Source organism: Podarcis melisellensis (assembly GCF_964234715.1).
Source record: "Podarcis melisellensis genome assembly, chromosome: 5".
NCBI lineage: Eukaryota > Metazoa > Chordata > Lepidosauria > Squamata > Lacertidae > Podarcis > Podarcis melisellensis.
The window spans coordinates 89,025,008-89,041,944 of record NC_138537.1 but is presented as its reverse complement, the minus strand read 5'-3'; the positions used below and the strand labels follow the sequence as shown (position 1 = coordinate 89,041,944).

At 45.0% G+C, this 16,937-nt stretch overlaps 1 protein-coding gene across 1 annotated transcript in view; it reads left to right on the top strand.

Moving 5' to 3' along the window:
- Positions 1–16,937, top strand: part of COG3 (component of oligomeric golgi complex 3) — a 46,636-nt gene that overhangs the window by 15,116 nt on the left and 14,583 nt on the right. Inside the window, exons 7-17 of the mRNA XM_081911726.1 lie at positions 13–138; positions 1,719–1,799; positions 2,581–2,624; positions 3,722–3,848; positions 4,351–4,442; positions 6,470–6,609; positions 9,002–9,162; positions 10,557–10,662; positions 12,891–13,015; positions 14,889–14,978; positions 16,124–16,244. Coding sequence (XP_081767852.1) covers positions 13–138; positions 1,719–1,799; positions 2,581–2,624; positions 3,722–3,848; positions 4,351–4,442; positions 6,470–6,609; positions 9,002–9,162; positions 10,557–10,662; positions 12,891–13,015; positions 14,889–14,978; positions 16,124–16,244 — 1,213 coding nt within the window. The remainder of the gene's footprint in view (positions 1–12; positions 139–1,718; positions 1,800–2,580; positions 2,625–3,721; positions 3,849–4,350; positions 4,443–6,469; positions 6,610–9,001; positions 9,163–10,556; positions 10,663–12,890; positions 13,016–14,888; positions 14,979–16,123; positions 16,245–16,937) is intronic.

The window sequence follows — 16,937 nt, the reverse complement described above, 5'->3', positions numbered from 1 at the left end:
CTTATTTTCCAGCCAAACTTTAGGGATTATCCTGTGTATTTTGCAAAGTCCAAACAATGTCTTTCAAGAGCTATGCACCTCATGAAAACATACACTGTGAATACACTACAAAACCTCACAAACCAGTTAATTAAAAGGGTAAGTTGGAAGAATCAGTAGTGAGTAGGTGTTTCTTTTGAACTGAAATATCTTGGGAATATCTCCCAAATAATTTACCTTTCTAACAACAACAACAACAACAACAACAACAAACAACAACAACAACAACAATTTATTATTTATACCCCACCCATCTGGCTGAGTTTCCCCAGCCACTCTGGGTGGCTTCCAATCAAGTGTTAAAAACAATACAGCATTAAAAATTAAAAACATCCCTAAACAGGGCTGCCTTCAGATGTCTTTTAAAGAGAAGATAGCTGCTTATTTCCTTCACATCTGAAGGGAGGGTGTTCCACAGGGTGGGCGCCACTACCGAGAAGGCCCTCTGTCTGGTTCCCTGTAACCTGGTTCCCTGTGATTCTTCGCTGCACTTTTGCATTCTGAAGCAGCATGTTGGGTGTTTGGCAAATTTAATAGTTGTCCTATCCAACACACACTTGCATGATGTGTGGACTTCTGTGGTGTGTAAATAACTTGAACAATGTGTTTGTTCCTCAACAATCCATTGAACATGAAAGGTTGTGGAGTCTCCTTCCTTCAGCAGATGTTGGATGGCCATCTGTCATGGATGCTTTAGCTGAGATTCCTGCATTGCAGGGGGTTGGATGAGATGACCCTCGGGATCCCTTCCAACTCTTTAAAGATTCTATGATTCCATGAATCCAGTGAAGATGCAATCTTGCAGGCTGCAAGAGTTTGGGGTGACTCATTAGAATGTCAACAAACCTATTTTAGGGATAGGTGGCAGGACTGTAGAAGATATGCAAAAGGGAGAATTTGTATGTATTTTCTTTGACCAGGAGAGAATTGTACAATGGAGAAGGCACCTCAGCCTCCGGTCAGCCTAGGGGGAATATGCTAATACTTTAACTGGGCTCCCACATTGAGGTCATTCACTGATCAGCTGCCTGGAATGGATGTGAATTTCCCAAACGAGAAGGATGCGAATTTCACAAATTAAACCTGGCAGGGGAGGCTGCCTAGAGGGCTGTTTTTCTGAAGAGGTCTGCATGCCACTTATATTTTCCTTGGGTGCACAGTTTACTACTTCTGTGTCCTCCTTTCCCAGTGGCATCTAGTTATATGCATGGCAGTTCAGTGTATGGAAGGACGCGGGTGGCGCTGTGGGTTAAACCACAGAGCCCAGGACTTGCCGATCAGAAGGTTGGCGGTTCGAATCCCCACGACGGGGTGAGCTCCCGTTGCTCGGTCCCTGCTCCTGCCAACCTAGCAGTTCAAAAGCACGTCAAAGTGCAAGTAGATAAATAGGTACTGCTCCGACAGGAAGGTAAACGGCATTTCCGTGCGCTGCTCTGGTTTGCCAGAAGCGGCTCAGTCATGCTGGCCACATGACCCGGAAGCTGTACGCCGGCTCCCTCGGCCAATAAAGTGAGATGAGTGCTGCAACCCCAGAGTCGGTCACGACTGGACCTAATGGTCAGGGGTCCCTTTACCTTTACCTTTACAGTGTATGGAGTTTTTGCAGTCACTGTGTAATAGTTTATTGTTTAGTAAGCTCATATTGCGAATGACATTTCTTTCTCTCTCTTTTCTTTCAGGACCCTTCAGCTGTACCAAATTCAGACAATGCCTTCACGTTATTTTATGTGAAGTTCAGAGCTGCTGCACCCAAAGTCAGAGTAAGTTCCCAAACTATGGTAGATGGAAGGGGTACTCAAAATTATGCTCATAAGCGAAGGGTTGGTCATCCTTGTGGAATTTTCTTTGTTGTACAGAACACTATTGAATCATGCGCAAACGCTTATCAAGCAGGGTTTCCCAAACTTGAGTCTCCAGCTGTTTTTGGACTACAACTCCCATCATCCCTAGCTAGCAACACCAGTGCTCAAAGTGATGGGAATTGTAGTCCAAAAACAGCTGGAGACCCAAGTTTGGGAAACTCTTAGAGTGTAACACTGTAACATCTTACACATATGTTCACTACGACATTGCCTGTAGTCTTCAAATCCCTGATCCAGTTCTTGAGGATACTATTGTGTGTGCCTATGGTTTGGAAGAAGCCTAGAAGTATGAATTACTCTCACATTCACTGTGTGCTGCAAGTTCTTTAGAAAAGGGAAAATGGCCAACAGACTGACTACAGTGGTACCTCGAGTTACAAACACCTCAGGTTACAAACGCTTCAGGTTACAAACTTCGCAAACCTGGAAGAGTTACTTCGAGTTGAGAACTTTGCCTGCCCCAGGATGAGAACGGAAATCTGCGCTGGTGGCGCAGCGGCAGCAAGAGGCCCCTTTAACGAAAGCACGCCTCTAGTTAAGAACAGTTTCAGGTTAAGAATGGACCTGCGGAACGAATTAAGTTCATAACTAGAGGTACCACTGTACTTGAATGTTTCTAATATCCCTGTGTAAGGGAAGCATCAGAATGCTCTCAATTTTTTTCTTCTTGTTTCCTTAGACACTTATTGAGCAGATAGAGCAGCGGTCTGAGAAGATGCCAGAGTGAGTATGCAGAAACTAAGTCAATGGCAAGGATTGTGTTTTGTGCTTGAAAATATTGAGTCTGATGCAGTAATATTAAGTCGATTTAGTCTTCCTCTGATATGTCGGGGGCCAGCATAAGGTGTGTTGTAACAGTAGAATCACCAATTCCTTTTCTACTTACAGTAGGTTTTTCTTTTTGGGGGACAGAAAGAGAGAAGGTGGCCAAGGGCAAAGGTAGATCGATCTTCTGTATATTTAATAATTGAAGAGGAAATTTCAGTATGCGTCACTTATCTCACGCCTGCATGACAAGCTTTATCTACCTAAATGTATTTTTAAAAAATGCAACTATGAAAGGAATAAGGGACGAGGGTGGCACTGTGGGTTAAACCACAGAGCCTAGGACTTGCCGATCAGAAGGGATTAGAAGGTCAGCAGTTCGAATACCTGCGACGGGGTGAGCTCCCGTTACTTGGTCCCTGCTCCTGCCAACCTAGCAGTTCAAAAGCACGTCAAAGTGCAAGTAGATAAATAGGTACCAATCCAGCGGGAAGGTAAATGGTGTTTCTGTGTGCTGCTCTGGTTCGCAAGAAGTGGCTTAGTCATGCTGGCCACATGACCCAGAAGCTGTACGCCGGCTCCCTCGGCCAGTAAAGCTGGATGAGCGCGCAACCCCAGAGTCGGTCACGACTGGACCTGGTGGTCAGAGGTCCCTTTACCTTTGTATAAAAGGAATAAGACCCCTGCTGTCCCTTGTGGCACGTTGCCCTAGAGCAAGATTTCCCAAACTTGGGTCTCCTGCTGTTGTTGGACTACAATTCCCATCATCCCCAGCTAGCAGGACCAGTGGTCAGGGATGATGGGAATTGTAGTCCAAAAACAGCAGGAGACCCAAGATTGGGAAAACCCTGCCCTAGAGAGAGATGGGAATTTCATCTTATAGTGTTAAAGAAAACCACACTCTCAGTCCAAAGGGGTTCCTCCCAGACACAAATTTGTCACATCAGCAATAAGAATGCATAAGTTTTTACTATCTAAAGCAGCAATAAGTTAATAGCTCTAAGATTAAACCTTCCTGTGAAGGCGGATGCTTCCTAACTCTCCTCTTTGTCTAGGTACCGGCAACTGCTAAATGAAATCCATCAATGCTACCTTGATCAGAGGGAGCTGTTACTAGGGCCTAGTATTACTAGCACTGTGACAGAATTAACTAACCGAAACAGCAGAGATCATTGTGCTCTGGTAAGAGGCTTTGTGTGAACTTGCATTTTCTTGAACCTTGGATTCCTTTCGAATTCATTAGAAAATCAGCAATGTTTGCTAAATATTTAATAATGCATTTGCACCCCAGCCAGCTTTCAGTGCAAATGACTGGCTTCTCACCTTCTTCCTGGAGATCAGTTTGCCTTGCAGCTGTTTCTGCATGTCAAAATACCCTGATATATAGAAAATAAAATTGTCCCTGTCTCCCAGTGTTCCTAAGCTAATGAAATCAGAATTGCCCAAAGGTGCTGCAAGAGATTGTATGATTGCTTTTTAAATTACAGGCCGTTTTTGGCACTGCAGGGGAGCAGGATGGACTTACACACGTCCCGCTGATGCACAGTCTAAACGGGGAGTTGCCTGAAGTGTGTTTTGGACCATCAAAGATATAAATAGCATTTACTAAACTTAAATACTTTCATCATTTGCATCTTTCTTTCTAAATACACACGGGCTGCCCTTCTGTTTACTCTCATTTCAGGTACGAAGTGGCTGTGCTTTTATGGTCCATGTGTGCCAGGATGAACACCAGCTGTTTGATGAGTTCTTCACAAAACCAACACCCAAACTGGAGTGGGTATCACACGTGACATCGCTTTTTGTTGCACGAACACTGTTGACATAAGGATGTCTCGAACTCTTGTTCGTGCATTTGCTTCAGCATGCAAGCAAAACCTTGGGGCGGGGGTGGGGGGGCAACTGGAGGTCCCGCTCCCATGTCCCCCAACATGTGGGCTTCTGTAAATGCACATGACAGTCTGCACAGGAATGTCTAAGGCTCTGAGGAATGTTCCAAGCCAGGGTTTCCCAAACCTGGGTCTCCGGCTGCTTTTGGACTACAATTCCCATCATCCCTGACTACTCGTCCTGCTAGCTATTTTTAAAAAATGATTTTTATTGAAATTTAAGAACACCAACACCAACCCACAAAAACATCACGTCTTATTACATATAGCCTACTTTATGCTCCGTAGAGCCATTGACTTCCGCCCTTCCCTTCCACCCTGTTTTCCTATTCCAATCTATAATTCACAGTTTCTTTCATTAAAAATTACACCATGACATAAGATTTACTTCAGTCCTGCCAACGTTTTCATAATTGTACAGTTCTCACTTATATATACCATAAATTTACTCCATTCTTTTTGGTACTTTGTCCCCTCCTGATTGCGAATTCTGTGTGTCAATTTAGCCATTTCAGCGTATTCAACCAGCTAGCTAGGGATGGTGGGAGTTGTATTCCAAAAAACAGCTGGAGACCCAAGTTTGGGAAACCCTGTCTTAAGCACATTCTGTTGGATATACCTCAAAAACCTCCCTTCAGTTAAGAACACTGAAGACACAATGTGCAGCAGTTGTTCTAACTCATAAAGCAGGCATAGGCAAACTCCGGCCCTCCAGATGATTTGAGACTACAATTCCCATCATCCCTGGCCACTGGTCCTGTTAGCTAGGGATGATGGAAATTGTAGTTCCAAAACATCTGGGGGGCCGGAGTTTGCCTATGCCTGTCATAAAGCGTTGAATCTGGACTTGGTTGTGCTTACAGTAGTCAGTAGATCCAATGAAATCAATGGGACTTAGCTTAGTCGCAATTCAAGTCCTATTGATTTCTGTGCCTAAGTGTGGATCCGGTCCAAAGTATGGGGATTTGACTAGCCATCAGGATTGTTTTTGCTGAATGTACTTTTGTGTGGCTTCTGTTCTTTGGCTCCTAATATAGCTCAGCTGGCTGAGTGTCTTCTATTGTAAAAAGAAGAGTGTTCCTTCTCTGTTGCTTTTTGAAATATTGGGATCAGTGACTCTCCAGTCTCATAGCATGGAACGCCTTTTACAAGTTTCCTGCCTCGTATGATGTTGCTTGCATCATCTGAAACAAAACATTAAATGCAGACTTGATCACTCAGTCATATAAATTTTAATCTATTAGTCAAGTAGGCTGATGCCAGAGTTTTTAACAATACTTAAGCTAATGTAATGAATCAATAAATGAAAATGTTTTAGCTGCTTATATGGCTTTTTAAGGGGGACGCAGGTGGCGCTGTGGGTTAAAGCCTCAGCGCCTAGGACTTGCCGATCGAAAGGTCGGCGGTTCGAATCCCTGCGGCGGGGTGCGCTCCCGCTGCTCGGTCCCAGCGCCTGCCAACCTAGCAGTTCGAAAGCACCTCCGGGTGCAAGTAGATAAATAGGGACCGCTTACCAGCGGGAAGGTAAACGGCGTTTCCGTGTGCGGCTCTGGCTCGCCAGAGCAGCGATGTCACGCTGGCCACGTGACCCGGAAGTGTCTTCGGACAGCGCTGGCCCCTGGCCTCTTGAGTGAGATGGGCGCACAACCCCAGAGTCTGTCAAGACTGGCCCGTACGGGCAGGGGTACCTTTACCTTTACCTTTATGGCTTTTTAAACAATTGGTAGTGCTGGTTGACAGCATTTGATGTGAAGCAAAAGATCAAGTTCTCCTGATATTAGTGATAGTCATGGCATGGCCCAGATTGTAAGTGATGTTGGTTTAACGTGTCGTTTTCTACTGTCATAAGAGATGCATGTGTCAGTTTACACAATCTTTTATAGTCCATACTGGATTTGTTTTTCTGTCTTACAGTGAACTTTTGGAGAAGTTATGCCTGTCATTATATGATGTCTTGCGGCCAATGATCATCCATGTAATTCACCTAGAAACTTTGTCTGAGCTCTGTGGGATTCTCAAAAATGAAATGCTTGAAGATCACGTGCAAAACAACGGTAACTGTAAAATTAAGATTTCGAAACCAAACGCTTGATCAAAAGTTAGAACGCATCTTTTTAACAGACTGGAATGGCATGTGCTTTAGAATATATAGGATTTACTACCGGTGCCTTTTCAACTTAACACACATCTCTTAAATTGAAACATCCAACATAATAATAATAATAATAATAATAATAATAATAATAATAATAGTAATAATAATAATAATAATTTATTTATTTATACCCCGCCCATCTGGCTGGGCCTACCCAGCCACTCTGGGCGGCTTCCATAGAAACCAAAAATACAGTAAAATATCACACATTAAAAACTTCCCTGAACAGGGCTGCCTTAAGATGTCTTCTGAATGTCAGGTAGTTGTTTATCGCTTTGACATCTGCTGGAAGGGCGTTCCACAGGGCAGGCGCCTCTGCCGAGAAGGCCCTCTGCCTGGTTCCCTGTAGCTTTGCTTCTCGCAATGAGGGAACCGCCAGAAGGCCCTCGGCGCTGGACCTCAGCGTCCGGGCAGAACGATGGGGGTGGAGACGCTCCTTCAGGTATACTGGACTGAGGCCGTTTAGGGCCTTAAAGGTCAGCACCAACACTTTGAATTGTGCTCGGAAACGTACTGGGAGCCAATGTAGGTCTTTCAAGACCGGTGTTATATGGTCTCGGGGGCCGCCCCCAGTCACCAGTCTAGCTGCCGCATTCTGGATTAGTTGTAGTTTCCAAGTCACCTTCAAAGGTAGCCCCACGTAGAGTGCATTGCAGTAGTCCAAGCGGGAGATAACCAGAGCATGCACCACTCTGGCGAGACAGTCCGCAGGCAGATAGGGTCTCAGCCTATGTACCAGATGGAGCTGGTAAACAGCTGCCCTGGACACAGATTAGACCTGTGCCTCCATGGATAGCTGTGAGTCCAAAACGACTCCCAGGCTGCGCAACTGGTCCTTCAGGGGCACAATTACCCCATTCAGGACCAGGGAATCCTCCACACCTGCGCACCTCCTGTCCCCCAAAACAGTACTTCTGTCAGGATTCAACCTCAATCTGTTAGCCGCCATCCATCCTCCAACCGCCTCCAGACACTCACACAGGACCTTCACCGCCTTCACTGGTTTTGATTTAAAAGAGAGGTAGAGCTGGGTATCATCCACATACATAAGTTGTAATCCGATTTTACAGTGGCCAAGTTCCATTAAATTATGGGGTGCCCAAAATCAAGTAAAGTGAGCTCTTGGAAACCAGCACGTTCATGCACAGTCGAAATGTGAGCTGATATTAGCAGCGGAATAGAAGGAGAAGTTAGGCAACTACTTTTGCTTTGATGGGGTGGAGGCATACAGGGGATCTGCTCCGAAGGAAATTTCCACATGGCAAAACGAATATGGAAGGCAGGGACTTTCAGTAGCCTAAGCTGATGTGATTCATTTCTCCCTCGTTTATTATGTGCATTGAGTTCCAGTTTGTTTGCTTACCATCTGCAAGTGTTCAGATGTGCTGAAGTTTACAAGGTGCACAGTATTCCTAGCAAAACTGCCTTCTGATGTCGTGTAGATAATGTACCTATATTTCAGGTGAACACATTTTATCACCCAGACACCCCTTTTCTAGAACTATTTGATTATAATGTTGTTTATGACTAGGTACAGTGGTACCTCTGGTTACGAACTTAATTTGTTCCAGAGGTCCATTCTTAACCTGAAACCGTTCTTAACCTGAGGTACCACTTTAGCTAATGGGGTCTCCCGCTGCCAAACATTTTTGTCCAGTGAATCCTGATTTTGGAAATCAGGATTCCACAGCCTAATCTCTGGTGTCCAAGAAAGACAACCAGTTTTTATTTTGTGTCTTTTGTTTCTCGCTTAAAGTGTATTTCAGCTGTTGCGTAGATGGGGTTGGATTTGCAGCAGCCAAAATCAAACTGTCTTTACATTAAAGTGTGAATTGTAAAGCTGAAAATCCATAATGATTTTAATCTGGATAGAAATTATTATACAGTATTATAACATCTGTGCATTCAAAACTATAATTATGCATCATCGGGGGGGGGGGAGAGTTATTATTAATTGTTCTTTTACTATGTTATGCATTTTTGTGTTTTTATATTGTAAACTGCCCTGTGATCCTCGGATCAAGAGCGATATAGAAATTTTAACAACAACAACACTAATTGTTTATTCATTCATTCATAATTTTTTTTGGCAAAATAATATTCATAAATAAATAAGAATAAAAATGTGCACCCCACCACCGAGACCATTCCATTGTAACTAACCAACCTCCCAAAATTTCAACACCTCTTGCGATGATTTGACCAACTCTAATTGTTAAGGCTTTAGCCATAATCAGTGAAGTTCAATGAGGAGAAATTAATGCTTTTAATTTTGTTCCTTTTTCTAACAGTGGACCAGCTGGCTGCATTTGCTGCTGGAGTTAGGCAGATGTTGGAGGATGTTCAAGAGCGTCTGGTCTACAGAACGCATATCTACATTCAGACTGACATTATAGGCTACAAACCGGCCCCGGGTGATCTTGCCTATCCTGCTAAGCTGGAAATGATGGCGGTAAGGGTCCATGCATTTGTCCGATTCTGAACAGGCAAAACCCCTTGCATTCAACTACGCTAGGAGTTCCCAAACTGTGCCCCAGCTGTGGCGAATTTGTCTATCAATGGCTGCTAGCTACAATGGCTATGTACTGCCTCCACTTCATAGCTCTCCGGACCCGTTGGTGGACTTGCAAGTGGAGAGAGTGCTTAGGAATGAAATGTAAAGGTGTCCATTGAAGCAGCATTCAGTAGAAGGGTGGTTCAAAGCATATAATTATCCTAAATCCAGACAATACAGGTCCCCTCACTATGCAATTGGAGGAGTGCTCTGTAAAGTCCCAATGTCTGGACAACTAGATAAAGGTAAAGGGAACCCCTGACCATTAGGTCCAGTTGTGACCGACTCTGGGGTTGCGGCGCTCATCTCGCTTTACTGGCCGAGGGAGCCGGCGTACAGCTTCCGGGTCATGTGGCCAGCATGACTAAGCCGCCTCTGGCGAACCAGAGCAGCGCACAGAAACGCCGTTTACCTTCCCACCGGAGGGAAGTATTTATCTACTTGCACTTTGATGTGCTTTCGAACTGCTAGGTTGGCAGGAGCAGGGACCGAGCAACGGGAGCTCACCCCGTCGCGGGGATTCGAACCGCCGACCTTCTGATCGGCAAGTCCTAGGCTCTGTGGTTTAACCCACAGTGCCACCCGTGTCCCTTGGACGACTAGATGGTGACAAATAAATGCATTGTTGAATTTTGCTAATGGTACAGAAAGTTGTGACTGTGTTTCAGCAACTTTTGAGAGTCATCAGGTTGAAAGGTGGCATATATGTCAAATAAATAAATATTGATAGTTGCTAGGCAGGCGTTGCTCTTGGTGACTGGCTTTGGAGAGGAAAGGAGGGAGGCTAACAGGTATTTCTTCTAAATTGCCTGGCTAAATTGGATGGAGAGCACCCATTGACTGGACCACTATGTGGCACACTGGTGGAATAATTAACTGGTAAACAGATTATCGTTTCTGACATACATCTAAAAAAAAACAATGAAAGGTGGGAGAAAATATTTCAAGGTGAACTTTCTCATTTGCCGGAGGGTTGTTAATTTGGCAGGCAAACCCAACTGCAATGATGTGGCTTCTTAGACACCCAGACCCTTGCGGAGCTTATGGGAAATGCAGGACTGATTTTCCAGTTGAAACAGAAACTATGTGATACTTGACTCCACTTTCCAGGAGGTCCCCCCCCAATAACTGCCATGATGTGTCAGTTGTAGCACCCCCCCACACACCACTTTCCTCCTGAGGAGTTGGACTAAGCATTGTTCTCTTGCAGATCAGTGGGAAATTCTGTGATGGAAATATTATAATGTAACGTAATATAATATAATAATTGTTTGTTTTCCTTTTCCTGGTAGCAAATTGCCCAAAGTCTAAAAGATGAAGAGAGAAAGTTGCCTGCAGATCCTTCATTTTCAGATATGAAGCTGGAAGATTCGGAGAACTGCAGTGTGGTAAAAAATGGTGTGTGGTTATTTGAAGTAATTTGTACTTGTAAAAACATGCTAATAATGACAGCTGTATTTGCTTATGGCTTTTCAGTATTTGGAGCGATCTCAAGAGAGAAGCAAACATGAAATGAAGTACCGTATTTTTTGCTCTATAAGACTCACTTTTTCCCTCCTAAAAAGTAAGGGGAAATGTGTGTGCGTCTTATGGAGCGAATGCAGGCTGCGCAGCTATCCCAGAAGCAAGAACAGCAAGAGGGATTGCTGCTTTCACTGCACAGCGATCCCTCTTGCTGTTCTGGCTACTGAGATTCAGAATTTTTTTTCTCTTGTTTTCCTCCTCCAAAAACTAGGTGCGTCTTGTGGTCTGGTGCATCTTATAGAGCAAAAAATACGGTATTTTATATTTTAACAAGGACTAGCTTTTGGGTATTTTAAATATCATTATTGAACCTGTAGTTGTAATTACTTGTGGCTGTTATAATCTGAAATGTTTTTTTGGTCATGATTCCTATTACAAAGGGGTTGCAAAGAGGCATGACAAGATAGATTTCTTGGTTTCTGCCTAGCTGTGGAATCATGAAGACGTTATCCAGTAGTCCTGGGGCAGTCTTTACTTCCTGAGGGTACCTTTTTTTTACACAACACAACAAAACAAAACAAAACAAAAGATTCACGTTAAGTCCCTTGACTCACTTACACCCCCTTCCCACTCAAAGCTTCCTGGTTCCTGGTTCCCACTTGGAACCCACAAAGTGATTATCCATTCAGTGCAGATTAGTGCGATGGATCAAGTATGAATAAAAAAATTGAACTGCTTCCATCAGTACTGGGTTAACAAATAAATACATAAATAAGAACTTGGCAGAAACACTCCTCACATTGCTGGCACCCAAGCAGGGGGAGATCTATTGTCACACATCCCCCAAATTGCTGTATTAGGTCTGAGGAGACTGACTTGCCTGCTTTTCGTGTTGGGACAGTCTCCCTATCCATCTTAAGATAGCAAGGGAAGCAGGTAAAGGGACCCCTGACCATTAGGTCCAGTCGTGGCTGACTCTGGGGTTGCAGTGCTCATCTCGCTTTACTGGCCGAGTGAGCCAGCGTACAGCGTCCGGGTCGTGTGGCCAGCATGACTAAGCCGCTTCTGGCGAACCAGAGCAGCGCAGGGAACGCCGTTTACCTTCCCACCGGAGTGGTACCTATTTAAGGTAAAGGTACCCCTGCCCATACGGGCCAGTCTTGCCAGACTCTGGGGTTGTGCGCCCATCTCAAGAGACCAGGGGCCAGCGCTGTCCGAAGACACTTCCGGGTCACGTGGCCAGCGTGACATCACTGCTCTGGCGAGCCAGAGCTGCACACGGAAACGCCGTTTACCTTCCCGCTAGAAAGCGGTCCCTATTTATCTACTTGCACCCGAAGGTGCTTTCGAACTGCTAGGTTGGCAGGCGCTGGGACCGAGCAACGGGAGCGCACCCCGCCGCGGGGATTCGAACCGCCGACCTTTCGATCGGCAAGCCCTAGGCGCTGAGGCTTTTACCCACAGCGCCACCCACGTCCCATGTGGTACCTATTTATCTACTTATATTTTGATGTGCTTTCGAACTGCTAGGTTGGCAGGAGCTGGGACCGAGTAACGGGAGCTCACCCCGTCGCGGGGATTTGAACTGCTGACCTTCTGATCGGCAAGTCCTAGGCTCTGTGGTTTAACCCACAGCGCCACCCGCGTCCCTAAGGGAAGCAGGAGTCAGTGCAAATAGTATTCTTGGATGTCTGAATTATCAGCATCCAATTTAGACATTCTGAGTCCAGTGGCATCTCCTAATGGTTATTTTCTATCTTTTTAGTGCTTTTGTACTATTTAATGTTTTTCCTTGTGTTTTCATATCTTGCTTTTCACTTGCCTAAAACGGCCTACCATGTTCCAGGCTCAGTCTGGGACCTGAGAGGAAGTTTCTTCCCTTGGTGGTTTTGCTGGAAGCCTTACTTGTCAACCCAAGGGAGACACTTCCCGATAGTATACTTTCTGATACTGTATTATGTTCTCTGATGCTGTATTGGATATCAAGGCTGCCAACCACAGGTGCCAACTCTTAAAATACAAAGTGCAAATGTGTCAACCTAAAGACACCCCTTTTTGATAATGGGGGGGGGAGAGCATGTCTGTAATTGATTACTATAAAGTTTATCATTGCATATTAAGTTCTGTAGTAGCAAGCCTTGAATATGATCTTTGTGTTACAGATGCATTGGAATCCTGCCATCCTAGACTTCATGCTACAATTTCACCCGCAGATCTGCATGGGATGTGGTACCCTACTGTGAGAAGAACACTTGTGTGCCTCTCCAAGCTTTACAGATGTATTGATGTAGGTATAGAATTATGTCTAGCCTGGAAAATAGGGCCGTCAGTGGCTGCTAACCAAGATGGCTTTGTTTTACCTCCACTGCTGGAGACCTTGTTTCAAATCCTGATTAAGCAAGACCCATAGAAAACTCCCAAGAAACCCTGTACAAAAGAAACTCTATAACCTTAGCAGTCAATAGCAGTAAAGATCATAACGCACAATTGAAATTTGTGCTCCAGAAGTGAGATGCACAATCTCTCTCCTGTTGGTTTTAACCATGGTTAACTAGTCATTGTATGTGGGCTTTGGTCATATGTGCCGCTGTTGGAGGAATTCACACTTTTCTTAATATTCGACCAGTGCAAGCATTTTTCCTTCCTCTGTGCTCTGTTCTGAGCATTCTCCTGACCCTCCAGAGCAGATTGTGGGAGGTATGGGGGCACACAGGGAGAGGAGAGGGGCAGAAATCCTGTTTCGCTACTGGAAACGCTTGCATTGGTTTCTTCTAGCTTGCCTGGTTAGTTGAATCCTGGCCCAGTATCTTTGAATTGGCCTATGCAGCTTTGTTTTAAGACATACTATATACCTGTTTACTCTTCCAGTAACATTGTACCTGAAATGTTGTGGAAGCTTGCGATTAAAACAGCCTTGTTTGGGATGTTGGAAGGTCTTTCTGAATGGCTGCAGTGAATAGACAAAATAGCATTAAATCGTTGGCTCTCTCAGATCACCCAGACTTGCAACACCCCTGTTTACAAACAAGATCAGACACATTCTGTGACTTCCTTTGAGAATAAATGATGAGCACGACTCCGTTTGTGTTAAATGCCTCTTTCTGTGGCTGCATCCAGTGCTTTTTTGGGGGGGAGGCAGGGGTACACATACCCCTAAACATTTTGTGAATCAAAGTTTGGCCTCATTGAGGGGCAGTATTTCAATATAAGTGGGAAAATGAGAGTACTCCTAAACATTTTTTTTTAGAAAAAAAGCTCTGGATGCACCCATGCAATAAATTCTGAAGTTCTCAATACCTTCTTGGAGTTACTGTTTGTTTCACGCATTGCATAAATTGTGGCCATAGTATACCGTATTTTTCGCCCTATAGGACGCATTTTTCCCCCTCCAAAAATGAAGGGGAAATGTGTGTGCATCCTATGGGGCGAATGCAGGCTTTCGCTGAAGCTCTCCAGGCTTCAGGAACACATCCGCAGCCTAAGCAGCCCTGTGGGAGTTCCCTCAGGGCTGTCTAGGCTGCGGATAGCAGCCTGCTTCCTAGAGTGCCCGGCGCTTCGGGAACACATCCGCAGCCTAGGCAGCCCTGCGGGAGGTCCCGCAGGGCTCCCTACGCTGCGGATAGCAGCCTGCCGCCCGGCGCGAGGGGTGCCCTGAAGCAGAGCGCCCCGCCCGCCGGACAGACATCCGCAGCATGTTGGAGCCCTGCGGGAGTTCCCTGCAGGGCTTCCCACGCTGCGGATAGCAGCCTGCTGCCCGGTGCGAGGGGCGCCCTGAAGCAGAGCACCCCGCCCGCCGGACAGACATCAGCTAGCCCCACAAGCTCAGGGGACAGCAAGGAGGTGCAGCGCTGCCATCCCGCTGTTCCTCGACCTGGTTCGGTTTCCCCGACCTGGTTTTGGGGGGTTAGGGAATTTTTTCCCTTTATCCCCACCCAAAAAAAAACCTAGGTGCGTCCTATGGGATGGAGCGTCCTATGGGACGAAAAATACGGTATATTATTTTTTCTAAATCCGGTGTCTTGAGGAACTGAGGGGAAATACAAATGAAGCATGGGGTGATAGTGCTTAAATTTGCAAATTGAGGGTGCCAGCCTTAGATGACCTTCCTCAAGGATAAAGGCCTGACCTTTATGAACATTTGCATTCTTTTTCCTCTCCAGAGGGCAGTCTTCCAAGGATTATCGCAGGAGGCCTTATCTGCCTGCATACAGTCTTTGCTAACAGCTGCAGATTCCATTTCTAAAAACAAGGTTGGGTAATGTTCTTTTGTGTTGGAGGGATGTAATAATACAGGTTTTCATATTGCTAATGTGTAATATTTTCATATAAATAGGTTCTCTATAAACTTTTCCTAGGAGTGCACTGCACCAAATTTGAGACTGTTTTGAAAAATAGTTGAAGTGCATGTACTTCTGTTTTTCCTTAGGAGATCTGAATTCTGTATGCCTATGGGAAGGTGCATAAGTCTAGCCTAGCCGCTATTTCATTCAAATGGGGAAAGAACAGTGATGAGATTTTCCTTTTCAAAAAAACAAAGACGGGTGGAGATGTGGGATATTTCTGGTGGTGATTGAGATTGGCAAGAAAGGATATGAGCAGGGTAACTGTGAAAGAGTGGGGAAGCTGAAGAAAAAGCATATTTGATAGCATGGTGATGTTTTCCATTCAGCAGTATAAATTAGCTGAAATGGCTTAAAAGGTAAAGGTAAAGGGACCCCTGACCATTAGGTCCAGTTGTGACCGACTCTGGGGTTGCGGCACTCATCTCGCTTTACTGGTCGAGGGAGCCGGCGTACAGCTTCCGGGTCATGTGGCCAGCATGCCTAAGCCGCTTCTGGCAAACCAGAGCAGCACACGGAAACGACGTTTACCTTCCCTCCGGGGCGGTACCTATTCATCTACTTGCACTTTGATGTGCTTTTGAACTGCTAGGTGGACAGGAGCAGGGACTAAGCAACGGGAGCTCACGCCGTCGCGGGGATTCGAACCGCCGACCTTCTGATCGGAAAGTCCTAGGCTCTTTGGTTTAACCCACAGCGCCACCTGCCGTCCCTTCAGACTTAAAATGCAGGTGCTTACAGATTTGCATGTGACGATTCAAAAATAGAACAATTCAATGGCAAAAGAATCCAAACATTTCTAATGCTGTTAGGGACCCCACATACTTTTGCAGCAATCTCTCTGCCCTCTTTTAAGCAGTAGTGCATAGCACGAATATGAATTGCTGCCTCTCTGTAGCGTGTTTGTAAGAGATGTGCATATGGTTTAATGGGAAGTTGGTAGTATCCTAGGATACAAAGGGGATGATATTGCTTTTTAATAAGTGGACAACCGGTTGACCAGTGTCTATCCCTTTTCTCTTTATTTTTTACATTAATTTTTTGTTACAATTTAGACCCAGGTTGACGGACAGCTTTTCTTAATCAAACATCTTTTGATTCTTCGTGAACAAATTGCTCCTTTCCACACTGAATTCACCATTAAGGAAATTTCCCTGGACCTTAAGAAAACTAGAGGTACTGCATTGTGCTGACTGGTCAGTCTGAGTGGGTTTGCCCCTCCTCCGATGTGCCAGCCACGAGGGTTGAGGGCCAAGCTACATGTTGCATTGGAGAGCCGTTACCAGGTTTCCCAATATCTTTTTCTTTCTTTAAAAGCAACCACAGGCACCTCTCAAATTGGATCAGGGCAGCGACGTTTGGAGAAAGGGAGTTTAGTTCTTGCACCATATTCCTGATCAAAATCGACCCATTCCAAAAGTTGCTATTATCTTTTTGGTGGAGATTTCTTTGCTTTTTTTACTCATTCATACAGTGGTACCTCAGGTTAAGTACTTAATTCGTTCCGGAGGTCCGTACTTAACCTGAAACTGTTCTTAACCTGAAGCACCACTTTAGCTAATGGGGTCTCCTGCTGCTGCCGCGCCGCCGGGGCACGATTTCTGTTCTCATCCTGGAGCAAAGTTCTTAACCTGAAACACTATTTCTGGGTTAGCGGAGTCTGTAACCTGAAGCGTATGTAACCTGAGGTACCACTGTACTTTTCAGGTTTATACATTTCAGTGATTTTACAATCATTTTGACGTTTCAAAAACTTGACTTCCATCCCCCTCTTTCTGTGGTTCCTTAAATTGGTTTTTAATATCTTCTGCATATCCAAATTAACTTAATTTGCTCATTTATTCATCTTTTTCAATATATACTCTTACA